At 42.3% G+C, this 22,864-nt stretch overlaps 1 protein-coding gene across 4 annotated transcripts in view; it reads left to right on the forward strand.

Moving 5' to 3' along the window:
• The window catches only part of NCKAP1 (NCK associated protein 1), a 101,223-nt gene that overhangs the window by 10,817 nt on the left and 67,542 nt on the right, over window positions 1-22,864 (forward strand). The window contains exons 2-4 of one of the 4 annotated variants that reach the window (XM_073646782.1): window positions 11,234-11,251; window positions 16,236-16,346; window positions 20,289-20,381. In XM_073646782.1, the coding sequence (XP_073502883.1) occupies window positions 11,234-11,251; window positions 16,236-16,346; window positions 20,289-20,381 (222 nt within the window). The remainder of the gene's footprint in view (window positions 1-11,233; window positions 11,252-16,235; window positions 16,347-20,288; window positions 20,382-22,864) is intronic. The other 3 variants (XM_073646783.1, XM_073646784.1, XM_073646785.1) reach the window with 3 other exon arrangements.

The raw sequence follows: 22,864 nt of genomic DNA on the forward strand, positions 1-22,864 counted from the left end.
TGTTACCACGAGCGTTTATTTATGTGTGATCGTTAGTCACCATGTAGATGACGGACTTATCAGATGTCTGTTTTCTTGGTCTACCAGCAATCAGATGCTAACTTCCTCTACTGGAAGCAATGCAAAACTACTCGTCTGAACCAGTGTGGTTTTGTGGTCGGCACCCTTTTTGCACTTTGGTTAAAGCAATGGGAAATGGATATATACAGTGACATAATACAAATTTCACCCACGAGTGTGCATTCCCGCTACTTGTTTAGACATTAATATTAAGGCTGAAGATTGACGATCTACGTTCACTTTACATGCTGTGAATGTGCAAGCTATATCGTGATGAACAATTATTACTTCCTTTTTTCTTACACATTTCAGATTTTCATTATCGTCATATATACATCCCTGTTTACACATGGGGGGGTTGTAGCTGAGGTCCTGTAAGCTGCTATAAGTATAGTTTCCCACATAACGTTTTAGCGTCTTCATAAACCGGTAACGATGCCTGTCGACACTGGCTGGGCGCGTAATTTTACATTTATTTTGTACTAACTGCTGTGATTTAAATGAGCTGGTGTTTGTCGGCAGTACACTCCTCTGCTCTGAGCCCTGTGTCCCCTGCTGGTCTGACGTGAACAGTCACATGACCGCTGCAGCCAGTCAGTGGCCTCTGTTCATCTATAGCTTTCATATTTCCATACTATTGGAAGACACGTTGTTCGCTACCAGTAACTTTCTGCACTCAACCCAGCAAGAAAGGATACACTTTTAGGATATTTTCCCACTTAGCGAATACATTTTCTATTACCGCTACAGATTATCTCCTCTTTAGGCTATGTTAACACACGTTTTTTTTTCAGCTTTTTTTGATGCAGTTTTTTATGCAAATTTTCAGCTGCTTTTTTCAGCACCAGCAAAGTCTATGAGAAACCAGAATTCTCTGTTCACACATCATGGTTTTTTTTCTTGTTCAGGATTTTGTTCCTTGCATGGGTTTTTTGGAAAATAGAGCATGTCACTTCATTCAGCGTTTTTTTTCAGCCATAGGAAGTAATGGGTGGGGAAAAAAACGCTGAAAAAAAGGCATCAAAACGCACCAAAATTAGTTTCAGCTTTTTTGATGCCAAAATAGAATAGGGATCTTATTTTTTAACAGAACTTTATGTACATGCAAAAAAATGCTGAAAAAACGCAAGAAAAATCCTTTACAAAATGCCCTTAAAGATCAGGTTTTGCTGCAGAAAATTGATGCAAAAAAAAACCATGATGTGTGAACATAGCCTATGGGATTTTGTGGCCGTTTTGTTGCAGAGTTCATCCTGTGCATTGCAAGGAATGAAATTCTTGGTGAACATTCCATATAAAGAATTGACCTGCCGTGGATTTAAAGGGAACCTGTCAGGCAATTCATACTCTGGCGTTTCAGAGAAAAATATACTTTGAAGTTGGCCTCTTCCCATCCACTACTTGTGAATAGTCAAACCCGCGTTCACAATTCTGAAGGAATCGGGAGGATAAATCTAGCATCCTCTGCTGGCTCATTATCTTTACATTTACACCGTGCTGTCTAAAGAGGCTGCTGATCACCTGATAAATGAGCAAAATGCTCGCTCGTCAGGTGAAATGATCTTTTAGCTTGTATAATGGCAGAGTCAGACGGCTGTATAAATCAGACTGAAATCGGAGTGCAGTTCAATACATGCAGCTGTCAGGCTAAGGTCGGAAGACTTAGTTCCAATCTCACGTCTGACTGCGCTCTAAAAGATCATCATTCTCGGCAGCACGATGTCCTGTGTAAACATAATCTGCGCTGCCGCGAGCAATGGCAGCCTATGCACACAGAGCAATCTATTACAGATCGTGCAGTGTAAAATAACCCTAACGCTATGTTCACACTAGGTGTTTTTTCAGCGTGTTTTTTTTTTTTTTTTTTTTTTTTTTTATGCAGCAAAACCTGATCTCTTGGCAAGAAAGAAGCTGCGTCAAAAATGCAGGTTTTGGTGTGTTTTTCAGGATCCCAAAGTTCAGCTTTGCTTCCACCACAGAAGCATGAACACAGGTCACCAATGCAAGACATGTGAAACCATATTAACCAGAATTTCAAATGTAACAGTGGGGGGAGGTGAATTGTTCAATAGTTTACCTAAGACACTGGCAGTGCATTGAGTTTGTAGGACACTAGTTACTTTCACACTATGGGGTCTACCATTCAGTTGCTCAGGCATGGTTTAATTTCATAAATAAAATAATTCGCGCTGAGCTGTCGGATAAAAAGAAGGGGGAGTAGATTTGTCAATAAAATAATTTTATTCGAAGCAAGTTAAAATGCATAAATAACGCTATTTAAAAAGTCATTGTGAATGTGACCCAAGAGGTAGATAGATTAAAATCCAAATTGATAGTAGCCAGTCAGTGTTATCAGAGGGACCATAGATTAGCAATTGCTATTTTACAAGAAATTAAAAAATATTTTTAATAGAGTTATATTTATAAAATAATATCTTATGATTGTTATGATGTTTAATCCAACAGGATACCTGATGTAGAAGTTCTGTATTTGATCCTGGGATATTACTTATAGATAAAAAAGGATCTTATTGAAGGTAGAGCAGAGCACTTAGTTTTCCTAGAGGGAAGTAAAAAATGGTGACTAAACTAAAATAAATGCAGTTCTATATAGGTCTCCCCAATGGGTGCTAGTACCAAAATCGTTCTTACTGATGAATATGTAGGAGGACCCAATATGCTGTCAGCAACTAAGAGTGTCAGACAGATTATATACCCAAAGATAATGTATGTCCAATAAGTGCGCTTATGGGTAGGATGTGTTCCCAATGTACCTGATAGCTATGTTCACACTAGGCTTTTTTTTCGCCACCCATTACTTCCAATGGGTGAAAAACGCTGAAAGAAGTGACATGCTCCATTCTGGAAAAAAAACACGCAAAGCGCAAAATACTGATCAAACAAAAGCCAAGGTGTGTGCATGAGATTTCTGGAATCTCAGACTTTGCTGGTAATGTAAAATGCAGCTGAAAATTTGCAGAAAAAAACGCTGAAAAAACGCTATGTGTGCACATAGCCTTACGCTGGTGATTTGTAGATTGACGGCCTCTGAAAACCTATTAACATTCATGGTCAGAAATCAGAGTTCTGAAAACATGGAGGCATTAATAAACGATATATTACATAAGACTTCTCTGCCCTTTAAAAGTCTTCCCACCCCCTCGCTCCCCCCCCCAATTTATGTCCGTTTTTGTTCTTTACCCTTTACCCCAGTGAGCTCCGAATAGTCAGATTTTTAGAATTAAACTGAATAGTGGATTGCGTTTCTTGACATATCAATTAAAACTCTGCTGAGACGCCTCTGAGCAATCCAGGGCTGTGTGTAGGAGGGAAACAGTGCGGCTGACATTCATCACGGCTGGTGAACATTACAGAATAGCTATGTCGTATATACTGATTATTTTTCCAGCAAGTCGTGAATTTGCAGAAAATCTTAAAAATGAAATGGTGACTTTGAGCACAATTAACTGTAAGGCTAGATTCAGATGTTCCCAAAAAAAGTCAGCCATGTTTACCAACACCAGGTCACAATATTCATGCCCTGCAGGATGCAGCAGCCCCCATGATAAAGGCCGGGGCAGCACAGGAGCAAAATACTGATGAGACAACCTCTCGCACATCTACCATTCATGGAGGGGGCGGCTGCCTAGTATTATACGTGCACACGGATAAGGCTTGTATAGGGCACAGTGTCTGGCTCACAGCCTGTTAATGATGCCCATATTATTAGATCAGTCAAGATGCCCCCTCACAGTGACAGGTGTCCCCGAAGCTGGCCTGGCTACACCCTGAAATTTGGTTGTCCATTAAAGACTTATTTTCAAAAGAGATTTCCATCTTAGACTGTTATGGCATCTCTAAGACTTCCTGTAGAAAAGATCTGCAATGCTTAAGCCGTACCTGTCCTTTCACATAACATTTTTTAAATGGTCTTGCTGTCTTTATGTCCAACAACAAATTTAAAATTGCTTTTAGTGAACATACCAGTCTGATTTGTCCCAATTCTCATGCTATGTATCTCACCTTTCACTCTTTTGTAGTAGGTAGGTTTTCAGCAGTATTCTGCTAGTACTATAGGAGCTGGAACTTCCATTGACCTCACTTCTGAGCATTCATTGCTTCTGGCTCCGATCTAAAAGTCTGCCTCTCAAAGGCAGGGTCAGAGACCTACAGACCTGCTCCACCTACTGTAATGTGTCTCTGATGCTAGAAACTGAGCATACTTGATAGCAGGCACCGGGCAGAGGGTTCACTGCTCCACAGTCTGGGGTCTTTGACAGATTTTTAGTTTCATAATGCGCCAAATGTTTTCTTTTAGCGACTGGTCTGGACAACAGGCGGCTGGTTCATCCCCCAAACTTTTCTTTTTTGATGCCATGCTTCTGTGATGGATGCAGTATGTGGTTTAGCATTGCCTTGCTGAAATATGCAAGACCTTTCCTGAAATAGACATTGTCTGGATGGGAGCATATTTTGTCCTAAAATCTCTATAATGCTCAGCAGTGAGGCTGCGTGCCCACGATGCGGGATTTAATGCGTTTCCACGGCAGCATTTCCGCCACAGAAAGGCATTAAAATCGCTTGTTAAGAGTTCTGGGATGTATCCCAATGACAATCATCATGTGCTGTGCACATGCTGCGGAAATTTCCGCTGCGGATTATCATTGCGGAAATATTTGCAGCCCATTGACTTGCATTGAATCACATAACCGTGAATGTTATGCGGTTCAATGTGCGAATGGTACCCAGGTCTGAAGAAGAGGAGACTCATCCGATACGGATCGTACCTGCAAGTAAAAAGAGAATTATAATGTAAAAAATAAAAAAAATTATTCATCCTCACCTCTCCGGCGGTCCCCGGTCTCCTCCCGGCAGCGTCCTCTCTCCTCGGCGGCCCATCATGTACTGGCAGGACCTGCGGTGACTTCATTTAGTCAGCTGATGGTAACGCGACCATTATCTGACCGCCGATGTCAGCGGTTGCGTTACCATCAGCTGACAAAATGACGTCACCGAAGGTCCTGCCAGTACATGATGGGCCGCCGAGGAGAGAGGACGTGGTCGGGAGGAGACCGGGGACTGCCGGAGAGGTGACTATAAGGTTTTTTTATTTCTTTTCTTTTACTTTAGATGCAGCATTTGATAGTAGAATTTTCCTCTAAGTTGGTCACACAATATAAATCCATGCCAGTTGCATGGATTTATATTGTGTGACCATCTTGTCAAGCCCTTTTCCAAGTGATGCTCAAAATCGCTTGGAAAAATGATTGAAAAAAACGCATGTACAAACGCTTGATAAACGCTGAAAAAATGCATGTAAAATCCGCATGTGTGTTTTCTGCCAAGGAGATGCAGAAATGCTCCGGAAATTTCTGCTTCAAATCTGCATCCTATACTCCTGTGCTGGCGACATTCCAGCGGTGTCAGCACTCGTGGTCCTGGGACTCTCGTGCGGTGGTCGTGACACGTGACCCCGGCGCCCAATCAGTGCTGGCTTCACTGTCCCCACCTCCTGTCAAATTGAGCATGAAGAGGATGTTCGGGATCATCTGCAGCCAGGACTTCCTTGTCATGTTTGAGTTGTCCGAAGGTGGAGACAGTAACGGCAAGGCTGATTGGGCTCCGGCATTACACATGTTACAACAGCACGAGAGCCCCTGGACCGCGAGTGCCGACACTGCTGGAACAGCACCAGGACGGGAGGGGAGTATAGGCTTTTTTTATTTAATGGGGCAAACATTTAGTGCAAGAAGGGGTTGTCCAAGTAGTGGACAACCCCTTTAAGTAAAGATGCAATCAATTAAGGAAATTGATTCAGTATTTAAAAAAAAAAAAAAAAAAAAAAAAAAAGACTGCTACAATAAACCTAATCATTCCGTTCACTTATAGAAAAGATTATGGTTGTGCTATAAGATCAGTGTGATCGGCCATGACACGTAATGGGTCCAGCTCATGTATATCTGTATGGATTTATGTAATTACAGATCCTAAATATGACCACGTGCATGAGGCGTAAGGCTGCGTGCCCACTATGCGTTTTTGATGCGGAATTTCCGCAGCGTAAACGCTTGCAAAACGCTTGGTAATCCGTGCCCCATGATCCCCCAATGAAAATCTGCAAGTTTTGCCCCCATGCAGCGGATTTTCCTTGCGGAAAAATCCGCAGCGTGTCCATTATTTGTGCGTTTCTGCATGCTGGTTTGAGGTCCCAATGCACTTGAAAAACGCAAGTCAAATCCGCATGTAAAAACGCGTGTAAAATCCGCAAGCGTTTTTACTGCCAATGACATGCAGAAATGTTCTGCTTCATTTCTGCATCGTGGTCAGATAGCCTTAATAATACAGATGTTACACTTATCCCAATTTTACTGCAAATATTCACAAAGTGTTCTCTACCGGTCTTTGCTGGGACAGAATACGATGACGCCCAGTTCTGTTGGCTGATAAGCCAGTTCTGTCAGGTGATTAGAGCGGGACATCGTTATCCAGTGACTGTCTGCAGCGTTTAAGTGACTGGAACTTTCAATCACAGTTGAGTGACCAAAAAACAGTGCCCTGGTGGAGATCCATGGAGCAGCCTGCCCTGGAGCCTCAGGGGTTAGAGGGGGAACGTTACCCAGACAAATATTTTAAGCAGTATCTTGGATGCCACATTTGTAATTTAGTTATATGTTTATCATCTCGGAGGAACATGCCAGTTTTACCGGGTGTTGTGTGGGCCGATGTCAGTCTCAGGGGAAGGGAGTGTCTGTACTTCTAGAGGAGAAGCAGTTCTACGGCTTTGATGGGTGTTACATGACATATGTGATGCATGGAATATTAGATGTAAGCAGAGCAGGAAATGTTGTCATCGGCACAGCTGCACGTGTGGGTCAGTACAGGGACATGTTTCCTAACCTCTCTAGTTGGGTAAAGGTCACTTGTCGCTGCCGATGATAACATTGATGGCTGCACGATATACATTAACCATGCACTGCGCTAAGGAATTCTCCATAGGTCATTGTTCTACATGAAGCTATTCTTTCTTGCTATGGTCAATATCTCCACTGTCCCAGATATATTGGGCCTCATTTTATTAGCCACACAGACAAACAGCTGTGCCACTATCATAGCAGCCAGTCACATAGCTGGTTTATTTTTTGGACTCTCATCGTAAAATGACCACTGGATTCTGATTCTCAGCCAAAAGCAGCGTTCCCGATAAATAGCTTTGGGCAAACTGTGCATTCCTAGTGAGAGAAGGGTTCCTATTCTTTGGACAATCCCTACTCTTTAGAAGGGTCCATTGAGAATGAGCTAATCACAAGCGGTCTCCATTCTGCCAACTGTAATCATCAGCCGTAATCTGTGGGAAAAGGCTTCAGTTTTTCCTTTAGAAATGACGCATTGCGCAAAGCCCACTTATCCATGGGATGACGGTAATCCCGGAGAGGACAGGACCTCCAGAATGGGAGACGCTCTTTGTAAACACTCCCTTCACTCTGATGAATAGATGAGAATCCCAAATAGCGGAATCTCTATCAGGCCATGGTCAGTATTTTACATCAGTAATTGTAAGCCAAAATTAGGAGAGGAACAATCAAAGAAAAAGTGTATTAGAAACATATGTACCATTTTTGACCCACTCCTGGTTTTGGCTTACAAATATTGATGTGAGATACTGAGAAAATACTGCTGTGTGAACATAGCCTTTTTTGTTTTATAAAGTTGGGTTTTCAAAAGTGAACAACCACTTTAGTTTAATTAAAAAAAAAAAAAAAAATCCCTGCCACAAATTTCCCTCCAAGTTATGGGGGAAGACTTATGGCCTTATGGTGGCCATACACATTAGATGGCTGTTCATCTGAATGCCTTGTCAGCTGTCTCTCCTATACTCAAGAGGTCTTGTTCAACTGAGCACTCATGTACTCTATGAAAAAACCTGCCGACAGTCAAGTCAGCTGGTGGCTTGTCTCAGAGAGGACAATACGACATTGGACATGCCCGATCGACACAACTCCCGACCATCATTTACTCAGCACCCCCATACACATTGGGCCATCGGCTAACATAAGCGTAATGTGTATGGCCAGCTTTACAACTAAGCTTCCCGGACCCTTGTGGGTATGACGTTGAGTTGGGGGTGGTTGTCGGCGATAGTTGTTGTCAGCACTGAGATTTTAGGGTTTGTTTTTAGGCTGTGTGTATTTTGGTATTCCAGTGAGAATTTAGTTGGGTAGCGGGTAGGGATGATATATGTTCTTCTGTTCTGCATGTAAGGCTATAACTTTATTAACTATTTGATAAAGCTGCCGTAGATATCGTATATGTATTATGTGATTTCTAATACCCCTCGTATTTTCAGGAGATACTGATACACAAGGTACAGGAGATAATAAGACTTCTAGGACTCATGATGTCTGCTTGTATGTTTATCGTGCAGTTTTGACTAACTTGATTGTATTATTTTTGTGGTGTGGGAGGGAATTGTATTAAACTGTTTTTTGTTCCTATTTATGCTGTAAGTGTATCCACGTTAAAGGCACTCTAACCCAGGTATGTTTGGCTTAGCCTGAATGAAGTAATCATCCTTATATAGTTGATGTATTTTGTAACTGGTGATTTATAACCTCACTTTCTGCACAGTCTCTACTTCTTTTTGTCCTTTCTGTCATCATCACATCTACATTGTGGCCTCCAAACCTAGGACTCGGCTAATACAATGCCCCAGAATATTCTGCTGGCATTGACCCAGGTCGGCACTGATGGGCTTTGTGCCTTGTGACCACACAGTGGGGACACTATTCCCGAGTACATTGAATACAATCAGATGGGGCAATGAAAAAATGGATGTTACGTCTCCAGCAGGCTGGAAGGAGTAGAGATTCCATCGGAGCAGGATTTTTTATTTCCAGGGCTTCCGACATGTTAATCACTGCCTATATCGAATGCCTGCATGTTTACTGGGGGATCCGCAGCAGAAATCCAAGGCTGACCCTCCGAGCTGTGCTGCGGCTGTGCCGTGGATCTGCATGCAGATTAGACATATTGTCATTCAATGCGACTAATACACAGCTTTTTCATGCAGAATCTGTGAAAGCAATCATCCTCATAGGGGTAAGGTCCTGCATAGCAGCTCACATGTGGCCGTAAAATGTCACCATGCTGTATTGTGCCGTTTTCAAATGTGATATTGATTGGTGGTTTTGAGAGTAAGACTGTGTCCACACATCCTAGTGCCGTCCATTTTTATATATTTTTTTTTCCTCTGTAACAATGACCTTAGAGCTTCATTGATTCATATACACATCTGTGTCACGAGACTCAGAGCAAGTCTTGTCCTCTAGAGATGAGTGGATCAATTTGTGGGACTCCAGTTTAACGTCCAGTAAAGTGGTCCCTGGCGGATCGGCGGGAGTCCTGTGAATCTCCTACATTCTGGCGTCTCCATCATGGATTTTGATTAGCTGGGGCTAGTGCAACGTTGCACAGATGACGTTACGCCACTCCTAACAAATCATATTCCTCCCCGGGGATGCCAGAAGGTAAGAGATTAGCAGGACTCCTGTCTAGGTATCAGGTACCAATGACCTGGATGCTGGACCGGAGTCATGCCTATTGATCCGCTCATCTATACTGTTTTCATCTGTTTTGTGGATCAGACTCTGCCATTGAAGAGGTTGTCCACTACTTTAGCATTGATGACCGATCCTTGGGCACCCCTGCTGATCAACCTCTATCAGTGGCGGCAGCCACTGGCCGGAAGTAGTCACTTGTGGAGGTGCTCCGCCTTCTGATAGTGGCCGCGGCAGGGTACTGCACATCCGCCTCCTATTGATTTGACTTGAGAAAGTAGTGGACAACCTCTTTAATCACATAAAAGCGTGAATTTCCAGCTTCCATATGTGCACTATACATCTGCCTCCTATTCAAATCAGATGTGTGCTGTCCGACTTGATCGTATAGCACGCGGACAGCACACTGACCCATGTTATTCAATAGGGCTGTACAGGTGAACGATTTTTCTCTCGGTCCGACTGTCCATGAGAAAAAAAAAAAAATCACAGCATGCACTAGTTTCTTCCGAGTATCGGGTGAGACCCACACATTCAAGCCTATGGGTGCGTAAAAAAAATCTGTTCCCGCAGAGAATATCCGCGTGGCATCTGATTTTTATGGATACATTTCTGTTATTAATTTAAGAAACTGTATTTGATCATGTGCACTTTTTATGTAGATCTCTGAAAACGCATCGCACATGGAGATCACACTGACCTAAGAAATGGACACAGATGGCACACGGATGAAAATCATCATGAGTTTTGTGGATGAAACTTGGATGATTTTTCATACTCTCGTCTGCAGCCCGTCTACAACAAATGAAATGGAAGACCTACTTTATATTTCAGGGCTTGCCCCATTCATCTGTGTTTCACTTGTTCTTAAATTGTCTCTTCAGAGAGGAAGAGGACTAGAACTCTAGCGCCACCTACAGGAAGTACCAATCATAAAAGTCAATATCAACTCTCTAACGAGCCTGGTCACATGATTTAGGGTTAAAGCCAGAACCAAAATCTCAATTTGTAGACAGTGTTTCGGGGTATTACCCCTCTTTAGTGCAAAGTGTGAGATCTGGTTTGGCTGGGTGAGAGGTGTCTGATCGGGATGGAAGGGGTAACTTTTCTCCCTGCGGAGAGTGACATATCAAGCCTGACCTGCCAAGGTGAGGAGATTTTTAAGCTGCAATGCTGCTCTGGGAAATATGCAAATTATGACTAGACCTTTAATGGCCGATCCCCACCTGTAACAGCTTGAAATCTGCACCATACAGCACGTCAGTGTGGATTGTATCCGTGTCTTTGCCGCATCTGCTATCTGGGGTTATACCCTCTCTTGGACAGATTTTTTTTTTCAGCTTGTTAATTGGGTTGATTACACCCCTCCAATTGCATGGGAGCCTGATCTTATGGATTGCAATGGAAATCAATGTGAAAACCTGAAGTTGTAAGCTCAGTGTTTCATCTCTGGTTGTGCCGAGGCACTATTCTCTGTAGATAGTTGCATTGTGCAGGGTTAGAGTGCCTTTACGTGATGTTTTATATGTGTGCTCCTCGTTGTTCAGATATTGCATGTTTCGCTTGCTATACAATGTCTCTATGTAATTCTCTCTCTCTTTATTTAAATGCTTTCCCAGCAAGGACAAGTTTGGAAGGTTTGCATTGCTTTTCACCTTCCCTTTGCCCCTTCTAGAACCAGTTTCTTACACCTTGACTTTTCTCTTTCTATAATTTTTACAGCATGGCCCAAACTATCAATAAGAAAAATAGTAATTAGCATTTCTTCTTCTGACGGCTGCGCTGCGCCTCGGAGCATGCAGACACCGGCGGCATATACTGTAGTGCTGCTTTATAGTGATTTATTAGTAATGCCTGTAGACTAGATATTTTGCAACCCTTATTCCTCACTTTTCAGATATACATGATGAACTTTCCCAGCATGCCTAAACACAATTGTACCGTTTTAGTGCATATGAATACTGTTCTATGCGCTAATCTGCACCGTCTTCCTGTTACCTCCCACACTTCCTTGCTTGCCCTTCTCCCAATGATGGAAGTGCCTTTTTGGAAGACTGTTCCCCATGCTGTTAAGACCTCCAGATACGGAGACCCTAGTTATAAGTGGTGATTTAGACCATTCATATCATGCGCTTGTGTCAGGCCACTCATGGTGAGTTTCAGCGGTGCTAGGACCGTGGTATTGGTGGCCTGCAGCTGTAGCTAAACTCGCAAAATCCAGGTAAGGGAATAAGAAAAAAACTGGGAAGATGATCCATTTCTGAAATGACAATGTTACCTATAGGATGTACGGCCTGACTTCTAAAAAACATCATCAATAAAACCTATCCCCAGGTTATGAGATGACCATTTCTGCTGCCTTATGGGAAATGAAAGCCATAAAAGTGGCAGTTCAACAATGTGAATTCTTCATCACAAAGCCTTCCAGTAGCATACAGCTTTAAAGGGAGTCTGTCGCCCACCCAAAACTCAAATAGAGCTATTTAGACGTTCATATTAGGGACCTGGGCCTTTAAAAAAATCATACTTGTAGATTTTAGTAATTTTGTAATATATAAAAGCAGTTTTATTAAGTATGGAAAATAAAGGGGATTCAGTTCACCTTTGTCGTAGCCATGTGCACCATTCCGCCCCCTCAGTTATCACTTTCTGCGCCTCTCCTTAATGGCACTCACATTTCAGCACTGCCTGATCTAAAAACCCAGCCCTGCGCACACTGACACCGCGGGGATCGAGAGCACACACTGTCAGTGAGTTCTGATGCATGCTAATCTCTCTTCTGTAGGTAGTGGCCGCTTGCTGCACACAGGATCACAAGGCAGTAGGCGGCCAACACTGATAGGAGAGGGTGATGCTGAATTGCAGGGAGTGAGCACTTGCACACACAATATCATTGTGTGTGTGTGTACTTCTCATCTCCCTTTCCTATCCGCATCAGCCGTCCGCTGCTTTGTGATCATGTGGGCAGCGATTGGCCTGAACACACGATAGGGATGAGAACGCACCTGCACACACGGACACTGTGTGCACTCTCGCCCCCTGCTGAGTCAGTGTGTGCAGGGCTCCAGTGCGAGCGCAGCCAATCACCATGAAGGGAGATGCAGAGGATCGTAATTGAGAGGCTGAAATGATGCACTGACCTCTTGGCTACAACAACGGTGCACCAAAGCCCCCTCATTTACACATCTAATAAAACTGTATTTATATAAAACAAAGTTACTAAAATCTACAGAACAAGTATTTATATGGGAGCCAAACCCTGATATGAATGTCTGAATAGTTCAGTCTGAGTTTTGGGGGGTGACAGACTCCCTTTAAACAATTCTGAAGTCACCCGCCATAGCATATAGCATATATTTGTGTCACTGGTGTAAACCGTTGCCATGTTTTATTTGGTTTGTTTTTGCTGTTTTCTTTAAAAAAAAATAATTAATGAGCTATTCCCATTTCTAAGAACATATCCCAATATCTAGTAGGTGTAATAATAATAATAGAAATATATATAGTATAGTTTTACTGATTCAGTATGTTGCTTACCCCTTGCAAGAGGGAGATAAGCAAGTGATCAACCTGTCTTAAAAGGCTTAAAGGGAACATCTCCTAAAATACACTGTGCGAAGAGTGTCTGGAGCTATCCTATTCTCCCCCGCATTAGTGCAATTCTTTTTATTTTTCTCTTTTTACTCTGAAACACACAAATTTTAGAAAGTCCTGTAGTTTTATAAAAAAAATAACAATAATAATCTGGTGCCAGGAGCAGCATTTGATGCCATACTTGACAGAGTAGACCACTTCCATACAAAGCCCTATTATGGCCGTCTTAATGTGACCTTAAACTGCTTGGAACCTTCCAAATGAATACATGAGAAGCAATACGAAGACCAGATCTCTAACTGTAATATGACTGAGAGCAGATCTCTATGGGGACCCTGATTGTCTGTTGTGTTTTGTAGCTGTGCGTTTGGTTTTCTAGGGATTTGATGTGCCCACGTTGCATAAATGAAGCATTTCTGCAAGTCCTCTCCCGGAAAAACGCATGCGGAATTCCGCACGCGTTTATCGCGCGTTTTTCGCGCGTTTATCACGCGTTTTCCACATGCGGAATTGCCTTGCGTTTTTTATGCATTGGACAAAGGCAATTCTGCTTGCGGAAACGCAAAATTAATTGACATGCTGCGGATTTTTGAACGCAGCATAAATGCTGCGGAAAAATCCGCAGCATGTGCATAGAACATGCGGAATCCCCTTGGGGACCATGGGGTGCGGGTTACCAAGCGTTTCCGCTGCGGAAATTCCGCATCAAAAACGCTTGAAAAACGCTACGTGGGCACACAGCCTTACACCGTCTGTCAGCACAAAATGCCTGTTCACATCAAGCACAGGCGCATAGTGCACCCTTTGTGTGGCCAAACAGTTTAACGCACATTCCCATATACTTGTTTGTTTTGCTTGTACTTCCGCACCCTTTTCCTTGATTGACAGCTCTGTGTTTAGAGGAGGGCTAAATTAGATGGGAAGGTGCTGTGAACTGTTTGGCCAAGTACCTGTGCTAGTTTGAACACCCATTTTAGGCAGACAGAATCCCTTTAAAGGAATTTGTCCCCAGGATTTTGCTACCTCATCAGAGAGAAGCATGATGTAGGGGCAGAGAAGGCCCTGATTCCAGCGATGTGTCACTTAGTTTACTAGGTGCAGCAGTTGTGATAGAATCAGTTATCTCTGCAGAGCTCGGAATGCTGAGCTCTGTATAACCCCGCCCCCACCACTTATTGGCTGCCTTCTGTCAATCAGTGGTGGGGGCGGAGTCGTGAATAGTTGACTAGAAGGCACTAGGCAGCTAGTCCTATAGTGATAATTTCATGATGATATAACACTGACTTTATTGAAATAACAGCACACAGCCCAGTAAGTGACACATCTCTGTAATCAGGGTCTCTGCCCCTACATCATGCTGCTCTCAGATTAAATAACAAAAACCTGCTGACAGATTCTCTTTAAAAATCCTGCTATAAGTAGTAGGAGGTCTGCTTGTACGCTGCTTGTATCCTTGCTTCAAGTCTGCATGTAACAAGAAAAAAACAAATTGGAAAGTCTGCAGATCTGTCTTAACTGCTTGTCTTTGCCAGTATGCATGGGGCAAAAGGTGGCAGAAGATCTGCATGGAACAGCTGCGTATTTGGCTGTAATACAGTTTTCTCAAGGTACAGCCCCGCTTAACATTAAATGATTCGATTTGATTTCATTTAGTTTTATCAATTTAGTTTTTACAGGAGAAGGCAATAAATAAAACCCTGGGGGGGATAAGATACAATTAGTCTCACCAGGGGGAAAAAATTCACTCCAAAATGATCATTTATCAATAACGAGGAAATCTAAAAGTAGAAGAAAGGAAAACATCCAAATCCCGTCTCATGTAAAATAACCAATATCTCTGAACTTTCTGGCTAAAAAGAAACAAAAACTTCTAAGCTGAAAGGATGTCCTTATTATTGTGGTTATATCTTAAGACTGATCTTCATACTGATAATTATCCAGTATATTTATATAAATAATCGCCCCAAAACAACTTCTTTTTTTCTAAAACTCCTCTAAACTTTTCTTCATGATCTAAGCCATCTAGCTAATTTGTTTTGTAGTTGGGTAGGATAATATAGATTTTGAGACTCCAATTTAGGAGCCAAATTGATTTTTTTTTTTTTTTTTTTTTTAAGGAGCTAGCTATGAGAATCTTCTCTATTATTAGGAATCGCCCCAAAAAGTTAGTCATCAGTAACCATTATTGGCCCACATGGATTTTAGGTCTTGATATCTAAGGAAGTTCTTAGTGAGGTCTACAGAACTTATCCACCATTGATGATGTTTCATAATCCTTTGGAAATCCAAGCTATCTTTTCATCAATAAGGAAACTTTTCTTTTCTATAGTTCTTCTTATTGAAACTTTTGAGGGCTGAATATTTGGTATCTCTGTATTCATAATGCTTGGAGGAACTTTTTTCTTCACTTAAATGTCAAAAAGAGAAGAGTTGAGGCCGGATGAGTATCTTGGCCAAGTGGCTGGAGTTCTTCTTTAAGGCAGCAGAAATGGATATTAGCATTTCTTATTATAACCTAAGTGATAGGTGACAAATAACTTGGCATCTTCATGTCTTGTGCGTCATGCAATCGTCCATATTTGTTTTGTTTTTTTCCTTTATTGTATACTGTTGATAAAAACTTTTTATTAGTCTTTATTAACACAATCATTGCCAGAGAAGTTTAGTTAATTTCCAGCAAATCATTCTTTTTTTCTTTTGTCACCATCGACCAGTTATGTTATTGCTGTTGACATCTCTACCTCAATTTTTTATTTTGTAGAAATATATTTTAATTTTCTCTTTAGGTTTGAGCTTTCCACGCTGCTTTAAACATCCCCATACATTTATGCCTTATTCTTTTCTTTAGGAGATCTTCTTCTTCTTTTTTTTTTTTTCTTTTGCTCATTCTCGTTTCCAGCTCTGACAAATTTTTATTTGTTTTTCTTCATTTCATTCGGAAACAAAAAAACTTTCAGAAAGCTATATAGTTTAATGAAAAAGAAAAAGGAAAATTTTTCTAATTTGTTTTAATCCATTTTTCGCTAGGCATGTGGGGATCCCAAAGCAAAGCCTTCTTACCTGATCGACAAAAACTTAGAATCTGCTGTCAAGTTTATTGTTCGGAAGTTTCCTGCGGTTGAAACCCGCAATAACAATGTAAGTAAATTTTGCTCTAATACTATTTGCAATGTGTTCATGAAGGCTATTGCCCAAGCCATTCTGTCTGAAAATATTATTGGTGGGGGTTCAAGAACTCGGCTCGCAGGATTCCCGGGGGGGGGGGGGGGGCTCACAGGATTCCGGGGGGGGGGAGGGGGGCTCACAGGATTCCCTGGGGGGGGGGGGGTGTTGCGGTGATTACAGGATTCCCGGGGGGGGGGTGCTCACAGGATTCCCTGGGGGTGGGGGGGCGGTGCATAATTTAGCATAATTACTCTCAGACACGCCCTCTTGTTGCTTGGGATCTATTTTGCTGAAATGATCCTGTTGCATTAGATGAACTAGCGCCGAGTCCTTCACACACCATTCCTTGGATAGCCTGACAAGATCGTACAAGTCTTACCTAACAAAGGAAGGCAAATCTGCCAGCATGGATGACTCTTAACAGGTTAATGAAAGTTCGATGAATTGTATACCACCGGAGACTGTTCAGACTCTTCCATAGGTGCTTATTTGGACGATATAAGAAGCTGTAGAGAAACTGGAAAGACTTATTGCGTTCTTGTTTCATGCAACACTGCAGCGTTTTTACCCATACAAGCATGTGCGGCATGGTGGTAGCCATTCAGAACAGATTAATTGTCCAACATACAGGAATGAGTCACAGGCTGAGGATTATGTGAGACGCACAGCTGGTTAGACCTGTTATTTGGGACCATGAGTATGTGCCTGCCCCGGTACATTAATGTCAGACTGCTATCCAGGAAGTGGCCGGCTACTTGTTGGCGCAGTGCTCACTCGGGTGTGGTGTTTGCATTACTTATCAGAAGTATTCCCGAGAAGCAAACATCTGAAATATGCATTGTGTGCCTATGTTCTGTGCAGGCCTTGTCCTATGATGAGCATTACGTCTGGAGCTGGTTAGAAGAAGTGTATTTTATGGATAAAAGGTGGACTGCTGTGTTGTAATGGCAGAAATATTCCAAATATTCTTAGAATTTCACCTGTCAACTCTCTTGACCTTTCTGTTTTAATAAGTATTCCCAAAGAAATAAAAATTCTGAGCATCTTTTCTTATAGATCTGTGTTGTACCGCTCCTCTGTTGTTCCTCCTAGAATGTATGCAGAAATTGACAACTGGGTGTTACCTTCCTCCCCTTGTGTCCCTACAGTTTAATACCGTCAGCACTGATTGGACAATGTGAGACTGTGCAGGGACACACTCAAGACTGGTAACACCCACTTGTCAGTTTATTTATACATCTCTAGTGAGGAAAACAGAGGAATAGAAAAACCCAAAGTTCTAAGAAAAGATACCATTTTTCCAGTTGGGGCGCAGTCAGACGGCCGGCGAGGTTTGCATCACAATGCTCAGACTGGCCGTCGGCTCTTCTGACCTGAGCATGACAGCTACATAGAAATACATGCGGTCACTGTCAGGTCAGGGGAGCCGATGGCCAGTCCGAGGATTGTGGTGCTATCCTCGTTGGTTGTCTGACTGCAGCCTTGGCCGTTAAAAGGTATCAACAGCTGAGGTCTCTCAAATTTTAATATTTTTTTTTACATCCTCTTTAAGGCATTTTTTTTTCTTTTTAGGAACCCCAGTTCATATGTAGGATGTATTATTTGAATTGTTTAGATTTTCTGATACATTTCTTCTAGCATAATATATTTCTTTTCCCACCATTCTTTTTGGGGTTCATAAAAATGTAGATGATGGTGGTCCAAAAAATGGTGATAATCTAATATTATTGGTGCTGCGCTGAATTTCTCCTAATTGTAGTCTGTTACCATGCAGTATAGAGTTTAGCAAAAAGATTTGCAGGACCCGGGTCCAGTGGCCATTTCCGCTGAACGACACCATTGTGAGCGTCCTACTGTCGGTGACATCCCTGGAGGCTTTCCTGATTAGTAGGCTCCCGCGACATGAGGAGTGCGTCACCCGATGTCAGGACATCGTAGGGCAAATGAATCGGAAGATGCCACAAGTAGTAGGCGCTCTTCTCTGGCGGCCACGGACTACGCACCGGGCTCCTGCAGATGTTTTTGCCCAACTCTGGAGAAGCACCATCTGCATAGGACACAAATTGGTAGGAAATTTTTAATGAAACATTTTTGTGAAATTGCTTAATTTTTTTCAGCTTAGGTTCATTATCAAGGTGGACGGAAACTTTTAACACAACAGACAATTTAAGTCAAGCATTCAATTAATGTATATTTTCGATTATTCCATCAAAGCAAATGATCACCAATTTATGAGACATAATAACTTGTTGAGCTGATTACTTCGAATACACTAATTTATAATGCTGCCTTTTTTTTCTTATGCCTATGTGCCTTGAAACTAGATTTACAGATGGCCAAACTTGTATCTGAGGTCGGCATCTGAATGAGGAGATGACTATTGCACCATTCATTGCCGCACGTCCTCGCGGTCGGCCAGCGATCAGGAGCAGCTTCGGCCTTGCTTCACAATACTTCTGTGTTTTAGTTCAGTTACTGTCGAGCGCTGGGGGCTTTTGCCAATTGACACAACTCACTTAAGAAGCAGAATGCATACATGTTAATGTCTGGGTCTTTGGAATACACAAACCCAATTTCAAAAAATTAAAACGCAGTGTAAAATGTGAAGAACACGAAAATGCAATGATTGGGAAATCTGATGTAGGATTGAAGCTGCTGAACAGTCCTGGCTCGTCTTTGCTAGATTTTTCACATAATGTTGACAGCACATCATGTCTGCAGCTAATCAGTTTGTGCCATCTACCACATCAAAGCTGTTGATGCCAGCTGTCAATGTGACATCACTGCTGCAAACAAAACACCGACTTCGGCACAGTAGCTTTCAGCCAGCGCTAGACACTGAGAGGGTGAACACCTGCTCTGCTCTATATAGGCATTTGGCGTCCAGAAACTATTTTCTCTGCTGCAGATCTAGCAGTTCTCTGAATGTTGAGCTCTGTATAACCCCGCCCCCACCACTGATTGGCAGCTTTCTGTGTACACTGTGCAGAGGCAGAAAGAAGCCAATCAGTGGTGGGGGCGGGGTTATGCCGAGATCATTAATATGGAGGACTACATGGCAGCAGGTTTACTAGTCATCTAGTGATAAAATCACTGATTTTTCAGGAGATAATCAAAAGTACACTAAGCAGCCCAGTAAGTGCCACATTGCTGGAATAAAGAGCTCTGCCCCTACATCGTGATTAGTTGGTGGAAAACTGATGAGATTGCATTTACAGAAAGTGATAGTTTCCTACAGATTTATGTAAGTTTATACCTGTTGCGTTAGGTTTGTTTCCCGCTGGTGCTAACATTGCATACAATCCATTACTTTCATGAAGAAATCTTCTTGCTTTGCTTTAATGTCCATGGCCTCATTATGTGTTCACATTTCCTGTGTAGACGTATCTTAACTCTATAATATCTCTCTATGCCTTGCTCATTATTCTCTCGTGTCTAACAAGTGTTTTTGCTTTTTTTTTTCTTGATTTTTGTTGCTTTTGTCGTATTGTGATTATCTAGTTCTAGATCCTTTTACTGTATTTTATGTTTGTATCTGCATTTATTTTGCATGCGTGACGTGGCTTTGCCTGGATATTCTGTTTGGTAAGTTCAGAATTTTAAGTGTCCTTTGCTTCTACCTCTCAGGATGCTTTGCTCTATCTCTCTAGTGACTCAGCTTTGTCTCCTTTAAGACAGTTACTTTTTTTTGTTTGTTCCATTCTCTGCATTTAACATGCTACCTAACAGTCTTTAATTAGATATATAAGTCTTGTATATTGCTAGTTGGGTGGTAAGTATGATATCTGATTTCTAGGGCTTACTAAGAGTGGGAGGCTGTCTGATTAGGATGTCTCATTCTTATATCTGATCATTCTTATATGTCATGTTATGAATAGCAGAATAGACTGAATATTTGTATTCCGCATTTTACAGCAACAGCTTGCGCAACTCCAAAAAGAGAAGTCTGAGATTCTGAAAAATTTGGCACTTTACTACTTCACTTTTGTGGATGTTATGGAATTTAAGGTAAGTGTCGCGTTAGTCTCGTACATAATAGCAGTGGCTCTTGTTCCGGCAATGACAGAGGGAATGTGCCACCAGAAAGTGACGTGTTGTTTAACCCGAAAGCGACCATGAGACGTAAATGTTCGGCGCTTGGTGCTGGGCTTTAGTCCCACCCAATTGTAAACTTACAGCATAGTTTTTAAAGGAAATCTGTCAGCAGGTTTTTGCTATTTAATCTGAAGACAGCAGGAGAAAGAGGCTGACACAGAATTCAGGGATGTGTCACTTGTCAAAATGCGTGCTGTTGTTTGAGATTAACATTGCTGGACTACATTAGTCAGGCAACGCTTCCTCCTGTGACAAGCACCTCAATGTATATGGATATTTGTATATGGAGAGCCTGGTGTGGGCGGGGTTAGCTTTCTCAGCTCTGCTTCATTCTAAATGCAAAAGCTCTGATTGTGTCAGAACGGCTGCACCCAGTAATCTAAGTGATACATGGTTGGATTCCTGGTCTCTTTTCCTACATTATGCTGCTCTCAGATGAGGTAGCAAAAACCTGCTGACAGATTCCCTTTAAGCTCCTGCAGTGTAAAAGGAGAAGGTCCATACTCAGCTGGGTACCCCAAGGAGAAGATAGGAAGTAGTTTGTTACACCTTCTGTCTTCTCTTTTGTCGGCCACATAGCACTCTACAAGTGCTGGCGACAAACAGAAGCTTTGCATTGCTCATGCTTCTGAAATAATCTGGCGATCATATGATTGCCAGGTCTATGCTTGACATAAGAGTCCTGATGGGTCCCAGCAAACCCAGCAGTTCTGCCACTGGCTTCTCTCAACTAGACATATTAAATAAATAATATAAAAAAAAATCTTTTGAAGAGGGCATACAATACTGTGCAGAAGTTCTAGGCTGGTGTGGAAAAAATAGTGCAAAGTAAAAATGCTTACAACAATAGAAGTGTTAACTATTTATTTTTAGCAATTAGCAAAATACAAAGTGATTGAACAAAAGAAAAATCAAATCAACATTTGGTGTGACCGCCCTTTGCCTTAAAAAAAATAAATAAAATAAAATGACATAATTTCTTCTAGGTAACACTCGCACACAGATTTTGTAGGAACTCTGGAGGGAGATTGTTCCAAACATCTGGGAGAACTAACCACAGATCTTTGCATCTTGAAAACCCAGTTTGCTTTGAAACATTTGCCTGGGAGAGACCTTGCTAATGCAGTATAACTACCTTGTGTTTTGTTGCTGTGCACAGTCTTGCCATGATATATCACCTGTGACATGCAACAGTCTTCTACAACCTCACCTTTGTAGCAGAGTTTGGCTGTTACGCACCAAATTTTAAAGGGAGTCTGTCAGCACAGAATGCCAGTTCAAAGCAAGCACAGGCGTTCAGTGCACCCTTGGCTTGGCCAAACATTTAAGTGCAGCTTCCCACCTACTTGTTTTCCAGCTATCTCCCCTTCTTCGCCTTTCTCCCCCTTCTTCGCCTTTCTCCCCCTTCTTCGCCTTTCTCCCCCTTCTTCGCCTTTCTCCCCCTTCTTCGCCTTTCTCCCCCTTCTTCGCCTTTCTCCCCCTTCTTCGCCTTCTTGATTGACAGTTCTGGGATTATAAAGCCAGAGAAGGGTGGAGATAGATGGAAAAGAAGGCGGTGGGAAGGTGTACTTAAAGGGACTCTGTCAGCACAGGATGATTGTTCAAACAGACATCCCTCCTCTCGATGCTTCACAGCGTGGCCAATCATTTAGGTTCACCTTCCTACCTGCTTATTTTCCCTCTTATCTCCATCCCCCTCTTCTTTGACTGCTCTGGCTTCATAGAGCCAGAGAAGGTCTGAGATAGATGGAAAACAATCAGGTGGGATGGTGTGTATAAATGATTGGCCGTGCCGTTAAGCACTGAGCGCTTGTAATTGTTTTTAACAGTCATTCTTTGCTGACAGTCCCTTTAAAGCACCACTCCAGCCTTTTTTTTTATTATTATTATTGCACTGCTAGAGTGGTGCTTTAAAATGTAAGTCCCCTGCCCCTTGTCATATGCTCACCTTCTGCCACCTTCATCGGTTTCCCCGCCGCTCCGGTACGTCTCCTGTGAAAAGTGACCTGCCGGCGCTCTCCGGAGTCTGCTCTGGCTCTCTTAGACTTGTATTGAGAGCTTGTGAGCGGAGCTTCTGACTTCCTGCTGTCAGAAGTTGCGGCCACAAGATGGCATCGCTGGACCGGAGTGGTGCTGAAAACCGGTGAAGATGCCGGAGGGGGGAGTATGTGACCTTGGATAGGGGTCTTACAATTACACTTAAAACACCACTTCAGCGCTGAAAAAAACAAAAAACCCTGGAGTGGTGCTTTTAAATATTTTGAATGTTTTGCTTTTACTTGATTTGAACATTTTTCGGTGCTGTCAGACGCCCTTTTAGCCTTTTTTACAGCTGAATGTTTGTTATTGACCATTTCACCTTTATATATGAAATGCTGCTGATCGCCAGTTTGGTA

This window comes from Phyllobates terribilis, unplaced genomic scaffold, assembly GCF_046119375.1.
Source record: "Phyllobates terribilis strain yellow unplaced genomic scaffold, ASM4611937v1 Scaffold_9__5_contigs__length_417890890, whole genome shotgun sequence".
NCBI classification, from domain to species: Eukaryota; Metazoa; Chordata; class Amphibia; order Anura; family Dendrobatidae; genus Phyllobates; species Phyllobates terribilis.